The sequence below is a fragment of the Streptopelia decaocto genome, assembly GCF_964273445.1.
Source record: "Streptopelia decaocto genome assembly, chromosome: 16".
NCBI classification, from domain to species: Eukaryota; Metazoa; Chordata; class Aves; order Columbiformes; family Columbidae; genus Streptopelia; species Streptopelia decaocto.
Genome location: NC_138671.1, coordinates 11830482 through 11847016, shown reverse-complemented (window position 1 = coordinate 11847016; position 16535 = coordinate 11830482). Strand labels below are relative to the sequence as shown.

General features: G+C 58.2%; 2 protein-coding genes across 3 annotated transcripts in view; one reads left to right on the top strand and one right to left on the bottom strand.

Moving 5' to 3' along the window:
• Window positions 1-3191: 3191 nt before the first annotated feature.
• Window positions 3192-10667, bottom strand: LOC309446735 (TBC1 domain family member 24-like; the record flags this gene model as incomplete). The annotated part of the gene is made up of 7 exons (XM_082066733.1): window positions 3192-3346; window positions 4174-4450; window positions 5567-5662; window positions 6776-6839; window positions 7392-7550; window positions 7832-8867; window positions 10574-10667. 7 exons carry the CDS (start codon window positions 10665-10667, stop codon window positions 3192-3194), a joined length of 1881 nt encoding a protein of 626 aa, XP_081922859.1.
• Window positions 10668-14912: 4245 nt separating this feature from the next.
• Window positions 14913-16535, top strand: part of STX8 (syntaxin 8) — a 107161-nt gene continuing 105538 nt past the window's right edge. For both annotated transcript variants that reach the window (XM_082067265.1, XM_082067266.1), the window contains exons 1-2: window positions 14913-14949; window positions 15266-15365. In XM_082067265.1, the coding sequence (XP_081923391.1) occupies window positions 14933-14949; window positions 15266-15365 (117 nt within the window). In that variant the 5' untranslated portion in view covers window positions 14913-14932. The remainder of the gene's footprint in view (window positions 14950-15265; window positions 15366-16535) is intronic.

Here is a 16535-nt window from a genome sequence, read left to right as displayed (position 1 = left end):
TTGATGAGGACTGGGTTAGGGAGCAGTTAGGCAATCTGGACACCATAAATCCATGGGTCTGGATGGGATGCACCCGCGGGTGCTGAGGGAGCTGGCTGAGGTCATTGCTGGACCGCTCTCCATCATCTTTGCCAAGTCTTGGGAAATGGGAGAGGTGCCTGAGGACTGGAGGAAAGCAAATGTCACTCCAGTCTTCAAAAAGGGCAAGAAGGAGGACCTGGGTGACTATAGACCAGTCAGCCTCAGCTCCATCCCTGGGAAACTGATGGAAGGACTTCTCCTTGGTGCCATCTCAAGGCATATCAGGGATAAGAGGGTCCTGGGGGTCCAGGGGACAGCAAGATGACCATGAGCCAGCACTGGGCCCTTGTGGCCAGGAAGCCAATGGTACCTGGGGTGGGTTAGAAGGGGGTGGTCAGTAGGTCAGAGAGGTTCTCCTGCCCCTCTGCTCTGCCCTGGGGAGACCACACCTGGAATATTGTGTCCAGTTGTGGCCCCTCAGTTCCAGCAGGACAGGGAACTGCTGCAGAGAGTCCAGCGCAGCCACCAAGATGCTGGAGGGAGTGGAGCATCTCCCGTGGGAGGAAAGGCTGAGGGAGCTGGGGCTCTGGAGCTGGACAAGAGGAGACTGAGGGGGGACTCATTCATGGGGATCAATATGGAAAGGGGGAGTGTCAGGAGGATGGAGCCAGGCTCTTCTGGGTGACAACCAGTAATAGGACAAGGGGCAATGGGTGCAAACTGGAACACAGGAGGTTCCACTTAAATCTGAGAAGAAACTTCTTCCCAGTGAGGGTGGGACCAGGCTGCCCAGGGAGGTTGTGGAGTCTCCTTCTGTGCAGACATTGCAACCCGCCTGGACACCTTCCTGTGTAACCTCATCTGGGTGTTCCTGCTCCATGGGGGGATTGCACTGGATGAGCTTTCCAGGTCCCTACCAACCCCTGACATTCTGGGATTCTGGGATTCAGCAATGGAATGAATGAAGTGTGAAAATAAAGGACAGCAGCGTCCCTTCCAGCAACAGCAAAGGCTCCTCAGATCACGGGCAGCAGATGCACCGATGTCCAGTGCGACATGCAGCTCTGATGGCCAGTAGCGCAGGACCATGTGTGCACAGAACCACACAGGATCATTTTGGTTGGAAAAGACCCTCAAGACCATCGAGTCCAACCATAACCCACCCCGGCACTGCCCCATGTCCCTGAGAACCTCATGTCCGTCTGTCCAACCCTCCGGGGATGGTGACTCCAGCACTGCCCTGGGCAGCCTGTTCCGAAGCCCGACAGCCCTTTGGGGAACAAATTGTTCCCAAGATCCAATCTAAACTTCCCCTGGCGCAACTTGAGGCTGTTTCCTCTCATCCTGTCACTTGCTGCTCTGGAGAAGAGACCAACACCCTCCACCCTCCTTTCAGGCACCTGTACAGCTGCAAAGGGACTCGCAGGCTCTGCCACCACATCACAGACATGCACAGCCTGCGCGGTACAGCCCCGGCCTCTGGTATTTTAACATGTTAGCCTGGGCCAGCTTGGCATTTCCAAGGAAATCCTCTGCAGGCTGCTGAGAGGAGGTCAGGCTGGGTTGCTAACGAAGGGCTTTGTGTTTCCAGGCATCTGGTGCTTCCTGCACATCTCGGGGTGGAGAGAAACAGCCTCTTGGGAAGGGAGAGGGACCCCTGCGGGAAACCTTCAGCTGGACTGAAAGTCCAGGACATGAACACGGGCCCAGAGAGGTGGAAGATGGAGACATCCCAGGCCAGGCTGGACGGGGCTCTGAGCAGCTGCCCCGTGTGGCATTCAGACGGATGGATTTTCTTAGTTGTTGTATTCAGTTCCCACACTCGAATGGTGAAACTATAAGAATGAATATAGTGGGATCAAATCAACTTATGCAGAAACCTCCATGAGGGGCTCTGAGCAACGTGAGCTGGGTGAAGATGTCCCTGCTCATGGCAGGGGCTGGACTGGATGAGCTGGGAAGGTCCCTTCAAGCCAAACCCTTCTGTGATTCTGTGATCACAGAAAGAAAGAAATACAGCGGACACCCTAGCAGAGCTTTTCCATTGAAGGGAAAGAGTAATTCGATGGTGTTCTTTCATTTGAGCTCTGTGGGTGAAGGCCGGGCATGGGGGGACAGAGGGCTGTGCCTCACCTCCTTGTCGTACCTGGGTGACCTTTGCAGGTCTTTCTGCCATCGCCTGCTCCTGCCCTCGTCATCCTGCAGCCGCTGGCAGCTGGCACTGAGGCAGCGACAGCTCCTGCTCGGAATAGCTCGAGCAGTGGAATATATGAAAGAGAAAACCACAAGTGGACAGTCTATTTGGACATGGGAGACATTTTCATCCTGCAGCCAGAATGATGTCTCTACATCAGTGACCGTCCTGCGAGGGTTGCCTTGGCTGGCCGAGCTACACCCGCACCCTCCTGTTTGGGTTTTCAAACGGCACGTCTCCCGTTGGGCTGGCCCCAGGCACTCGGGGCGTTGGTCAAAGCTCCTGTGTATTCACTGCTCACAGCCTCACATCAGCCCTTTGTGGCGAATATAGATCTTCAGTTTAATACAAAATGACACAGTTGGGGGTTCTTGTTGGGTGCAGGTGTCTAAATACCAGATTGGTCTTTGCTAGTTGTGGATGAGCAATTTGAACCGCGAACAAGGAGTCTGTCGCCCTGTGCTGGATGGTGATCAGCAAGTGATCCCAGGGGACTCCTGGTATTCTGCAGAGGCTACAAAATTCTGCGTATGGCCTGAAGTGTGTTGCTGGGCTTGGGACCACGGAGAAGCGGGGGCTGAGAGTGTTTCTGCTGAGCTTTGTACCTCGGCGTTGGATGTTGCCTGGGCTCCAAGTCCCTGTGGAGTCTGCTGTGCTGCAGCACCGCTGCTTTGCTGTTGAGCCGCAAGCCACAAACCGGCCAGGGAGGGCTGAGAAACGCTGGCCTGGCTCACGTCCCCTCAGCATCCGCAACTGGGACAGAACAGGTGGAGCGGGCTGGGTCTAAACTGTGGGAGAGGACCTCAAGTGTCCCCAGAAATGCCCACAGTCCTGCTCCTGGCACCTCATTGCCCCCCCTCCGCACCTCCATGGCGTCTGACTGTGGAGGGGAGGATGGTGAGCGGAGGTGGCCGTGGCACTGCTGACAGTGACCGCAGCAGGCCGGTGGGGCCGGTGTTCCTTGAGGGGCTGTCCCCTATGGGACCTGCGCGTTTTGAAAGCCCCACACTTCCAAGAGCTGCACCTTGAAGTTCTCCTGGCAGAGCGGCGGGTTGTCGAAGGTCTCGCAGTGCTCTGTGTGCCCCCAGAGCAGGTTGGCGTCAAGGGACAGAGCTTGGCCTCCCCCTCCACCTGGAAAGCAAGCAGGACGGTCGGGATCTGCTCTCCCTCCTTGCTGCCCCAGCAGGGGCACTGGCCCAGCCCATGAGGTCTCTTGGGACTGTGCCCATGTCTCAGGTTTCTGTGCTTTGGCCACAGCACAGAGCTGGGCTGGGGACGCCCTGAGCTGCTTTCTCTGCTAATTGGGACTCGGCGTGGAGGCCGATCTCCCGGAGAGCTCCGTGCAGGGCGCCTGGTGCGAGAGTTTGCCCTGGCAGCACCAGCTGAATGATTAAAGTGCTCGCAGAGCTGGAGAACAAGGACATCTCGTTGCATCCCCGCAGCCAGACCTGCCGCGATCCCGCTGCCCAGGGCGGGAAGGGAGGCAGGGGCGGCCGTGGGGGCATTGCTGACGTGCTGCCTCCCGGCAGCCGTGTGGCACACAGACTCAGCCCCCTGCCCCAGCCTGAGGGCAGCACCGGCCGGCAGCTGGGGTGTCTGCTGCTGGTGCCTGTGCCCAGGCTGGTCCCCACCTGCATCCCCTCCCCATTGCGCCCAAAGCAGAGGAGGGGGCTGGGAAACGACACCTCGAGGGTGCAAAGCTGGCTGGGGGGTTTGGGCTGTGTTGCTCCCCCGGGCTGGCAGAGCCCCTCTGGGGCGTCCTTGCTCTTGGGTGGCTTTGCACTCCCCTGCTGATTTGAGGAAGAGCAGAATGACTCCATCTCATCAGCTTTAGCTTCCTGTCCTAAACCAGGAGGTCTCTGTCTGTACAGGCAGCTCAGATTTTCATCTGCAGTACAGCCCTTTTCAGCCAAAGCAGCGGTGTGACAGGGGGTGGGTGCCCGCCATTTGGTAATTACCAATAATGATCCCTTCCCAAGAGCCAGACATGAACATGGAGGCTGTTTTGGAAGGCAGAAGGAAATGCCTGATGGCCAGAAACGGAGAGAGACGGCCTCTCCTCTGCGGCGTGGGCACGGTGAGACGGTTCGAGCTGGTGCTGTGGCTGTCTGGGGAGGAGCTGAGGAGGGACACGGGAGAGGGGGAAGGCGAGCGCTGGCGTGAGCGCGGCACGGCTTTGGCCAGCTCCGGCTTCTTGATGAACACCCACTCGTACCGCTCTGTCTCGGGGCGCACCTGGGAAGCAGGAGAAACGTGGTGAGCCGTGTCCTAACGTGGTGAGCTGTGTCCTAACGCGGTGAGCCCTGTCCTAACGTGGTGAGCCCTGTCCTAACGTGGTGAGCTGTGTCCTAATGCGGTGAGCCCTGTCCTAACGCAGTGAGCCCTGTCCTAACGTGGTGAGCCCTGTCCTAACGTGGTGAGCTGTGTCCTAACGCGGTGAGCCCTGTCCTAACGTGGTGAGCTGTGTCCTAATGCAGTGAGCCCTGTCCTAACGTGGTGAGCCCTGTCCTAACGTGGTGAGCTGTGTCCTAATGCAGTGAGCCCTGTCCTAACGCGGTGAGCCCTGTCCTAATGTGGTGAGCTGTGTCCTAACGTGGTGAGCCCTGTCCTAATGTGGTGAGCTGTGTCCTAACGTGGTGAGCCGTGTCCTAACGTGGTGAGCCCTGTACTAACGCGGTGAACCCTGTCCTTTGGGGCATCTCTCCATTGCTGGGGGAGGACGGTGCTGCCTGGCCAGGCAGGTTGGGGGCCAAAGCTGAGTGCGAGGTCCAGCCCTGGAGCAGGGAGGGCACAAGGTGTCCTGGCAGTGCCAGGGCTGCTCTGGAGGTTGCTGTGGCTGAGAAATTGGTTTTCTTTTCACCAGGTTCTGCCCAAGATGGTCACACCTGCACTGCCCATGTTACCGGGTGGATGCTGGAGGGATGTCAGCGGGATTCCGGGTGTATGCTGGAGGGACGCCAGCAGGATACCGGGTGAATGCTGGACTTTGCTGCCTCTGCAGGGTCCACGGGGCTGATTTAGCATCCCTCCAAGGAGCAAACGGGGCAGAAACCCATCCTGCCATGCTTGCTGCCCCACTCTCCTCCCGGGAGGATGCTCCATGACCCACCCGCAGTTATTGCATGTTGCCTTGGGGGCTCAGGCAAGCCGGCTCACCCGGGGCAGGAGTTCCTTCTGCATTGCTCTGATCCAGCACAGTGATTTCTGTGCCACTGCCTCTTCCCAGAGCTAAAGGGCGGCAGTGAGACCGTGGTGAGGAAGCAGCTTGGTGCCACCAGGAGGGGTCAGAGGGGTAATGGAAAAGGTCATTGTAAAAAGTAAGTATAAACCCAGAAATAAAACGTGACTTACAGTGAACACAAAGCACTCCCCTGTCCCAAAAAAGCCCGATGTCACACTGCTCTTCTTCCTTTCACTCCAGTCAGAGGAGAGAAATGCCCCGCACACCTTGGGGAGAGAGGACAGGGGGTGTCGGCGCGGGAGGGGCTGGGAGCAGTGAGTCCCGTCCGCTCCTGCCGTGGGGAGGAATGACTGTGGCTCCAAGTGTTGCGTGAACAGTATTGCAACGTGGTGGGATCTGGGAGTCCCTTGTGCTCAGCTGGCCCTTGGATGGTGACGAGATGGTCGCCTGTTTTGTGAATCTGGGAAAAATGTGTTTTAAAACGGCAAAGATTCAGATGACCCATTTTTGTTACCTACAAGGCTTTTAACCAGTCCCGGGAGGAGGATCAGACACTGCTCCCCAGCTGTTTTGGCCAGTTCTTCCACCCATGGTCAGGCCCATCCTGCTATGGATGTCCTTGACCATGGCTGGAAGGCACTGACCAAGAGGTAGGAAATTGTCTTTGGTACTAGATAAGGAATAAAATGAGCTAAAACCTGTAGGAAACAAGGTTTTATGTCACCTTCTCTTGTCTGCACAAGGCCCTAGGGGATCGCAGGGTGTTTATCTCTGCACCACGCTGAAGTGTCAGGTGTGGGACATCAGGTTTGGCCGGTCAATAAATCTTTGGGATGCCTGAACAATTTACAAACTTGCCTCTGCTGTTTGATGAAGAGTGGAGAGAGAAAATATGGGTTTATGAGCCACTCTCGGAGTCCCTGGGAAGAGGCCTGGCTCAGTTTTTGCAGTTATTTCACAACTTTCAAATACCATAGAAGCTGTCCTTATTTTCCCTGCATTTCCTCTGTGTGGCTGCTCTTGCAGTCAGGGAGAGATCCTTGCATTCAGTGCCTTGAAAGCAAGTCCTGGCTCAGGCAAAGCATCTGCTGACTTCAGGAATGTCTACTTAGCGAGGACTTTTAGCCCATTTTTGCAACAAGAGTATCACTTGTGGCCTCTCCATCTCACTGACTCCTTTTTCTCCCCCCAGCAGCACCCTTTAGACCAGCCTGTGTCTAGGGTGGCTCTTGGTGCCGGGGGTGCGGTTTGTCCTCTCCTGGGAGCTGGGACAGACCCCGGACAGGGTGGGAGCGGGACCACGCAGCCCCGCGGCTGCTCCAACCACCCCGTCCCCAGCTCGGCGCCCGCACAGCGCACTGCTCTGCGGGAACACCTACCTCCCCCTCTGTTGTTTTTATGAGCAGCACCGTGGGTTCGTAGCCTTCGCAGCACGTGTAAAACCTGCAGAGATGAACAAGGGCGCTGGGTCAGAGGGATGCCGAGGCTCAGGAGCAGCGCGGGGCGAGGGTGAGGCTGTAAAGGGCAGTGGAGAGTGGTGGTGGCTCCTCTGAGCCTCTTGCTGTGCCAGGGGAGCTCAGGGAAGGACAGCAGCAAAAACTCATCATCCTGTAGCTCTAGCAGCTTCAGGATTTGTGCAGAAATGGAGAGAGTTGGCCTATGGGACTGCTCAAGTTGACACTTTTGCTTGGTGAAGCAAGTAATAGCTCAGATAAATCCAAACACCAAATCCTCCCACCCTACCCTCACGCACCACGCTCTGGGGTGCTTTGTGGGGGGAGTTTACCAAATGAGCTTGCTTTAAATCTGGATGTATTTCCCAATAGAGTCATAGAATCACAGAATTATAGAGCCATAGAATCATAGAGGAGAGTCCCTGGGAGACCCCAGATGTGCCCGTGGCCACCACATGTTGCTCCTTTCTACATCACCAACCTGTACCCGCTTTTCCACCTGGCCCACATGCCCAGACCCGAGGGGCAGACGGGGCTTTACCTCTGCAGGCTGCACCCGTCTTGGGACGTGGAGAAGAGCAGCAGCGGGGGGAAGAGGGAGAAGCGCTCAGGGATCCAGGACCAGATGATGCGCATCTCCTGAGCCGTTACGATGCTGGAGCTGAAGTTCTGCATGTCCACGGCCAGGTGGAAGGACTGCCTGTGCGAGGGAGGGCGCCCGTTACAGCCCGTCTGCTTTTAGGGGTGCAACCCCTGTGCATCACGGTTCGTCAGACTTTTGGCACGGTGAGCTTTCTGTTAACACGACTAGCTCCCACCATGCGGTGTCTCCTGATGGCATCCCCCCTGAGCAGCTGTGGGGCAGCCAGCATCACCAAAGCCAAGGGATGTAGCTGAAGCTCCCCCCATGTTGTATCTTCACTGTAACTCATGTTTTCCCTGCTTAGCCCCACGAGCTGGCAAACAGAGAGGCCTCCTTACCTGCCCTGCACCACGGTGATGCCCCTCTCCATTAGCGCCTTCCTGTTGGCCATCTGGAGGAGCCAGATTTCCTTGCGGGAGAACAGCCGGATGCCAAAGGCTCTCTCGAGGAGTTTGTCCACGGTGACGTGCTCAGCAATGTTCTGGGCGAAAGCCTGCAGGTCTGCCTTGATGTCGGTCCCCTCCAGCTCGGGGGAGCTCACCGAGAGCCTGTACTGCTTCAGCAAGGCCAGAGCGATGCGGTAGAGAACCTTCTGCCCCTCCAGCAGGTAGACATCAAAGACACGGATGGCATAACTAAAGGGGAGATCCTGAAAGAGCCACGATAACCACTCGGAGTAGACCTCAAAGACATTCTCGGAGGTGCTGGCTATGAGTTTGTGAGCAGCTGGGCAGTGCTTGTTGGCCAGGTCCCCAAAAGTCATGCAGGAGGCCTGGTGTGCCAGGAAGGACTGGTCAATGTAGCTGGTGTGGGGGGCATTGCTGGCAATGAGGCGGGCGATGTTCTCGAAGCATTGAGCTTCATCTTCACTGTAGTGCAGCAGCAGAGCCACCAGCGAGGGGAGGATGGGGCTGTAGGTTATGTCGGGGAAAAGGTGGCCGATGCAGATGAGGATCTTCTTCAAGGCAGTGACCCCTTCCAGGCTGAGGCAGTACGTAGGCAGGGAGCATCCTTCCAGGAACTCGGGCAAAGGGTGGGAGCTCACACTCAGCTTCCCAAAGAGCCGACTCGCCACGTCTCTGTAGACAAGAGCGTCTGGGGTGACGAGGCGGCAGGAGACCTGCTGGAGGAGGTGGTGGTACACCCGAGCTCTCAGAGCGCGGCTGGCTGCCCAGTAGCCTTCTCTTGCCAGCTTCTTCAGCTCCTTTGGGGGTTTGCTGAGGACATCTTGGGGGATATTCGCCTGCTGCTCTGGCTCTGGCATCTTGTCCCAATCCACAAACTTCCCGCAGCCCAGACAAGTGGAGGCGTCGATGTCCCAGGTGTCAGCCTCGGACGTGATCACGACTGTGACTGCAGATGAACCCAACATCTCTGCAGGACAAAGACCTTTTATCCAACACACCTCACCACCCCAGCTGACAGCATTTCACCCTGGCTGCAGACCTTCGAAATCTTACAGCAACGTCTTGTATTTCAATTATTTCCCCCCCTTGCAAAGGTAAGGTTTTCAGGGGGCTTTGCCTGGCTGGAGCTGCTCAATTTGCTCACACGGGACTGGGGGACACTGGCTCAGCCCCCCAGTGAGGCCCCCGTCCAGGGGCTCGGGGAAGCATGGGCCCAGGCACCTGCTGGCTGTCGGGGCTGCTTCTCCACTCCATGAGGGGCTTTGCACCGCTCAGAAAGCTTCTGACTTCCCAGCGTGTCACCTGCCGCGAGGGATGTGCAGACAGCAGGGTGACAGTCCTGGTCCCCGGGGGATGCCCATGGGACAGCAGCGTCACACTGAGGAGAACGAGCAGCCCGTCCCAGCCCCGGGACCCCACAAGCAGTGGGGGCCCAAGCGATGCTGAGGCAGAGAGGGATCGTTTGCACTGTGTCCCCTCCCAGGGACAGAGCGGGGCAGGAGACAAGCCCCTGTCGGCTTTGGGTAGCACAGGATCGGGCTGCTATGAGCCCAGAGGGAGCGGCCAAAGCCTCAAGCGTTTGCCCTCCCTCGTACCATCTCCGGCCAAGGCCTCCTGCAGATCCCGGCCACGTCTGCTGCTCGGGTGCCGGGGAGCAGGTGCAAGGAGAAGGTGCTGCAGCAAGAGGTGCTCGCTAAGGGTGCAGGGATGGTCTGTGGGGGGCCAAAGGGTCCCTGTTTCAAACATGCCCCCATATACCTGGAGATACCTGATCCAGGGGACCACATCAAAGGGCTGGTGAGCATCTGGGAATCTCCTTGGAGACAGAATGTCCCCAGGTGACCCCCAGAGAAGCTCCGGCACCCAGGACTGTGGCGGGGCTGTGCAGAGCAGAGTTTGAGCTCCTCCTAGAGAAAAGTGAGTGGCATTTTCCCTGCAGTCGAAAGAGGGCTCAGCTCTGAACCCTGCACAAAGAGACGGGACTTGTCACATGGGTGACTTCAGCTGGGCAGTGATTAATTGGCAAGGATAAAGTCGATTAGCACACACATTAATTCTCTGATGTATTTATCTTGGATGTGCTCAGCTGGGATGTGGAGTCTAGGATGGATTTGCACCAAGCCAAACCACTCTGCTTGGGCCCCAAGGGGACACGGGGGACAGCATGGTCCCAGTTCTGTGGGCCGCGTGCGAGGGGTCAGGGCACCCGGGCTGCTCCCAGGCTGGGTTGGGCTCTGGCTCCTGCTCAAGTTCAGCAAAACCAGCAGATCAGGTCAGTTCTAGTCCAGGGAACAGGCAGGACTCTTAACCGGTTGCTGCTCAGCCTGAGTCCCCACTCTGAACACAGAGACCCTCCGTACAATCACATGGGTTTCCAGCCATGGAAACCAGGCTAGGGGGAACATTGGGGTTGAAGTGGGGCTGTTTGCACCGCTGTGGTCCCCAAAGTCGCCTTGTCCTCGCATCAGGAGGTGCTGCCCTGCCCCAAGTGCTGAGAAACATCAGCCCAAGCCCACCTGGCTGCTGGTGCCCCTGCCCGGGGTGCTGGGAACGTGGCTCTGTCCCAGCTCTCTGCTGTGCTGGACGTGGCCCCGGCACAAGCAAGAGCCTCCTGCATCTCCCCGTGTGACACGTGTGGCTGTCCCCAGCTGTCCCTGACCGCAGCTCACTCACCTTGCCCGGTGCCCACGTCATCACCCTCGGCCATGGGAAAGCCGCTGGCCGCCCCCCCAGGGGCGCGGGGCAGGCTGAGCCCCACCTGCAGCATGTGCCCCGCTGCCATGTCCCCTCTGCCACTGTCACCTGCCCTGGCTTTTAAGGCAAGTGCCAGCCCGCCGGCACCGGAGGTTTATTTGGTGTAAATAGGGTGAGGGGTGGAGCAGCTCCCGCGCCTGCATTGCCCCTTCCTACCCCAATCCTGCGCTCGGGCTGGGCAGGGGGGTGTAAACACCCCGTGGGAGGAGATAGCCATCAAACCAGCAACACGACCAGTAAACTTAATCATTTATTTTTCCCAAGGATAACCTTCTTTATCCCGCTCCGGGGTTCACTCCCTTCACCAGCGTCACGGGGCAGGGAGGGAGCTGCCGCAATCGCCCGTCCTTGAGCGATGGAAACATCAACACGGCTGGTGGGTTTGCAGCCGCTTCCCGCTGGATGGCCCCGGGGGAGTCGGAAAGAGAAGCACATGAGCAGCAAGTGCCAGGAACCGGGTGACAAGGGAGAGATTTGGGGCACGAGGACTCAGCGACACCCTTCAGCCACCCCGCGTGCCCGCAGGGACACTGTCTGGGGGTGGGTTTGCCGGGGCTGTGCCGGCTGTGGTTGGGGCAGCTCTTCAGCACCGGCTGGGAAAAGCACTGGGGAAAATCGAGGCGATGCAGCCGTGCACCCCGCAGCACCCCGTGCATCCCACATACACAATTGCTCAGCGAGAGCACAAAATGTGATCATTGCAGGCGCAGTTCTGGTGCTTCAGCATTTCCAATCTGTACTCCCTTTGAAATGGTTGCTATTGGTTGACTTTTACCTCAAAATGCTTTGCAGAATTACAAACGGTACGTTGTACTTACAGACAAAAGTGCTGAGTTGGAGGAAAAGCACCTTCCAACAGCTGAGAGATGCTGCCAGCAACATGGCGCTGATCTGACGTGGTGGCCTGGAGAGCTCACAGTTCAGGCTGCACTTAAAGCAGGCATTTCTAGGGGCATCTTAAAATATTTGAAGACTTTCATTTCCTTAAAAAAACAGATTATTTTCTCGTGTGATAACAACGGCGGGCCCTTCCTGCCTTGTCTCCCCGCCTGGAGCTGCAGCACGTCCCCCAGCTCAGCGGGTGGCTCTGCTGATGGGTCGTTTATTCTCTCTCCAGCCCAAGCCCTTTAGCCCACGCTCTCCCAGAGCGGGTCCTGCTGCCTTTCCCCAGCCCCTCGCCATCCGCCTTCTCCTTGTTCACTTTTCCAAGGACAGCAGGTGCCTCTCCCTGCCAGCCTGCAGCGGCTCCGAGTCCCGCAGCCCCCGTGCCTGCCTGCTGCCCGGCAGACGCTTCAAACCGAGATGGGAAATGGAGCTGAATTAGGGAGGGTGCCACATGAATCATCGCTTCATGTGTTTTAATGGTGAAAAAATTAACTATGTAGAAGCTGTGCTGGCTCTGGACAAGCAGCGCAGCTGAAGGCCATGAATGTTTCATGCCCATGTCTGTGAGAGCAGCCAGCCCGACTCGGCTGTGCAGAGAGCGCTGGGGAGAAGAGCTGTCACCCCAGGGACGGAGCCCACACTGGAGGGGCTGCCAGGGCCCACGGGGCTCCCCAGGCCCCCCACAGTGCTTCCCCTCCTGCCCTGGACACTTGTAGCATGTGCGTCCTCTTCAGCTGTGGCTTCACCGACTGAGAGAGTTGGGGGGTTCAGCTGGAGAAGAGAAGCTCCGGGCAGACCTTATTGCACCTTTCAGTGCTTAAAAGGGGTCGATAGAAAGATGGGGACAGACTTTTGAGCAGGGCCTGTTGGGATAGGACAAGGGGTGATGGTTTTAAACTAAAGGAGGGAGATTCAGACATGAGGAAGAAATTTGTTACACTGAGGGTGGTGAGAGCCTGGTCCAGGTTGGCCAGAGAGGTGGTGGCTGAACCATCCCTGGAGACATCCCAGGCCAGGCTGGACGGGGCTCTGAGCAACCTGAGCTGGTGAAGATGTCCCTGCTCATGGCAGGGGGGGCACTGGGGAGCTGGGAAGGGCCCTTCAACCCAAAATATTCTATGATCCACAGTCCCGAACACATAATAGAATCATAGAATGTCCTGAGTTGAAAGGAACCCACAAGGATCATGGAGTTCAACTCATGTCCCTGCATATGACAACCCCAAAATTCACACCACGTGTCTGAGTGTGTTTCCCAAATGCTTCTTGAATATCGGCCTCAGCCCCCCTGCAGCAGCCCTGTCCCGTGGTGGGGGACATGTCCCTGCTCCCCCCAGCACGTCCCCCAGCCCTGCCCAGCCACTGCGGGACAGCAAATGTGCAATGAGGGGGCACCTGGGGATGCTCAGCCCCCCCACGCTCCCCCGGGGTGGCTCCCCATTGCATGCGGGCTCCTCCGGCTCCTCGCTCGAAGCCGCCCCAGCCCCAGCCCCGGCCGAGGGGCCTGGCTGCCGGGTGCGGGCGCTCACCGGGAACACAATGGGCGTTGCAGCCGCCCGTAAATATGCTGACGAGGATCCGCTCGTTATCATGGCACGTGTGGTAGCAGCCCCATGTTACGAGGGCAATAAAACATCGCTATCAGTGCCTTCCTGCTGCTTTTTGGGCACCTGTGCTGATGGTCGTATCTGCATTGATTTGCGTCATCAATTGCACCCAAAAAAAAGAGTAGAGGCTAAATCCTGGGCGTGGGAAAGGCCCTTTGGGCTGGGACGGGGCAGAAGCGAGGGGCCTGTGCCCACTGGCCAGTGACAGCAGAGCCCTTCGCAGCCAAAATATTGACAGTGTCAACACCCCCCAGCGTCACCGTCCCAGCCCTGCCCGCTGCTGCTGGCAGGGGACAGTGGGGACAGGGACAAGAGGACAGGGATGAGGGGGAACAGGGACAAAGGGGAGGCAGTGACTGTCATTTGGGGATGGCAGGGACAGGGGATGGGGCTGAGGAGGAGGGAAATGGCAGCTGCTGCGAGGGACAGGATGGAGCTGGGGGAAAAAAGGCCCTGGGGGGCTCTGGGGCTGGAGTGTCCCTGCCCAGGGGACAGCGTGACCCTGCCCCAGGGACAGTGTGACTGTGCGGAGGGGTTCAAACCCCCTCGAACATCAGGAGCTGCAGCCCCGGGTGGGAGGGGGAAAGGGGGACCTGGGGCTGGGGCTTTGGTGGTGGGGAGGGGAAGGAGGAAAGAAGGAGTAAAGAGGGAGGGAGGGAGGAAGGAAGAGAGGCAGCACTGAGAAAAGCCCAGCAGGGCTATGTGAGCACCGGGGGCTCTGCTGGGGTGAGGGCCCAATGTGCAGACACAGCAGGAGGGCCAGGGCAGGGCTGGGGACAGCCATGGCTCTGCAGTGCTCACCTCTGTGGTGCTGCACCACGCGCTTCTGCACCCATACACCTCTGCACCCTACACCTTGTACCTCTGCATCTTATACTTCTGCATCTTGTCTGCACAACCAGAACCTCTGCACCCACACCCCTCTGCACACTGCACCTCTGCATTGTGCACCCCTGTACCCTGCACCCATGGACCTCTGCACCCTGTATCATACACCTCTGCACTGTGCACTGCTCCACCACACATCCTACACCTCTGAACTGTGCACCTTTGCACCTTGAATCCTCCACCTGTGCACCCATGGACCTCTGCACTGTGCATTGTACACCTCTGCATCCTACACCGCTGCAATGTGCACCCTGCATCCTACACCTCCGAACCATGCACCTCTGCACCCTGCATCCTCCACCTCTGCACCGTGCACCATACATCCTACAGCTCTGCACCATGCATCCTACAGCTTCGGACTGTGCATCGTTGCACCCTGCATGCTCCACCTGTGCACCTTGCATCACACACCTCTGCAACCATGGACCTCTGCACCCCACAGCTCTGCACCACGCACCTTTGCACCCACGACCCATGCATCCTACACGGGTGTATTGGGCACTTCCGCACCTATAGACCTCTGCACCCTGCACATCTGCACCTATGGACCTCTGCACCGCACACATATGCAGCCTGCACATCTGCACCTATGGACCTCTGCACCGCACACATCTGCACAATTCACATCTGCACATATGGACATCTGCACTGCACACATCTGCACCCTGCACATCTGCACCTATGGACCTCTGCACTGCACACATCTGCACCGATGGACCTCTGCACCATTCACATCTGCACCTATGGACCTCTGCACCCTGCACATCTGCACCTATGGACCTCTGCACTGCACACATCTGCACCCGCGCATCCCTCTGGCCACGGTGGGTTTGACCCTCGGCGGCCGCCGTCGTCACGTGCCCCGGGCCGGAAGCGCGCTCGGCGTTTCCGGGCGGCGATGGCTCCGGACCCCTGGTGAGCGCCGGGCCGGCTCCGGGCCGTTCCCCGGGCGGTTCCCCGGGCGCGCTGCTCCCGCCGCCCGGCCCGGCCCGGCCCGGCCCTGCTCGGCTGCCCGCGGGCGCTGCGAGCCGGGCCCGAGCCTCCCGGGGCGGTGCGGGAACGCGGGAGCAGCGCTCGGCGGAGCCTCGGCCGTGCGGCGGGGCCGGGGCTGGCGGGGGAGCGGGAGGGGACGTGGTTTCCCTACAAAGCGTTTTTTCCCAGAAAAAGCTGCTTTTAGGTGAATTTAACCACGCAGCGCTGCGCTGCCGGGCTGACCGCCGCCTCTCCGCAGGCTCCCGCTGCACGCCGCCGCCTGCCAGCTCGCCCAGGAGGTCGCGGAGCGAATCCAGGAGCGGAACCGCTGCCAGAGGAGCGGGGAGAGCCCGGCCAAGGTACCGCCCGCCAGCAGCGCCGGCCCGCCGAACCGGCGGCTTTTCAGCTGGATCTTGGGTTTTACCGGTGTAAATGCTGCTTGAAGATGAACCGTGCGGGAGGCGGGGTGTCCGGGTTGCTGCACGGCCGGAATTTCCCGCGGGGGAGGCGGCGCTGCCCGGGAGGGGGAGCAGGGACACCCCCTGCCCGGGGCCGCCCTGTGACCAGGGCGCTCAGGTTAAAAGTCGAACTTAATGACAGGGACTTCATATGTTTTAATATGTATTTATACCGTGTCCGGTTCTGGGCTCCCCAGTTTAAGAAGAACAAGGAGTTACTGGACACAAAGATGCTGAGGGGTCTGGAGCATCTTGTGAGGAGAGACTGAGAGAGCTGGGGCTGTTGAGCTGGAGAAGAGAAGCTGAGAGGGATCTGATCAATGGGATCAGTATCTCAGGGTGGGTGTCAGAGGATGGACCAGACTCTGTTCATGGTGCCCAACGCCAGGGTGAGGGGCAACGGGCACAGACTGAAACACAGGAGGCTCCATGTGAACATGAGCAGAAACTTGTTTGCTGGGAGGTGCCAGAGCCTGGCCCAGGCTGCCCAGAGCGGGTGTGGAGTCTCCTTCTCTGAGACATTCAGACCCCCTGGACCCGCCTGTGTGATCTGCTCTGTGACCCTGCGTGAGCAGGGGTTGCACTGGGGGATCTGCAGAGGGGCCTTCAGCCCAACCAGCCTGGGATCCTGTGATTCTGTAATATTAATACGATTATGTTCTTTAAAACTTCCATAAAGCAAACAAGAATATAATTTCTAAATTTATGGTAGCTTTTCAGTGTGGTGAAAATAACCTTGGAGTTAACGGTAATGAATCTTTGACGTGTGCGATGTTGCCGGTTTTACAGAGAGAGGAAAGGAGAAGCCGTGGGTGCGTTGGGCACGTGCCAGTGACTGCTCAGGGCTGTCGCTGCCAGGAACAGAGCTGTTCTCAGAGATCCTGAATCTAAGAGATGTTGGGATGCCCACCAGCTTCTGTGTGCTGCTTTTTGTGTAAATATTGAATAGATATTTTTCTTCCCCACCACACTGGTTTGCTTCCTCTCTGCAGCGGCTGTAGATCAGATGAAACATGAATTTTGCGGCCTTTTTTAGCTACACTTCTAACAAAGCGTAAGACCAGAGTTAAA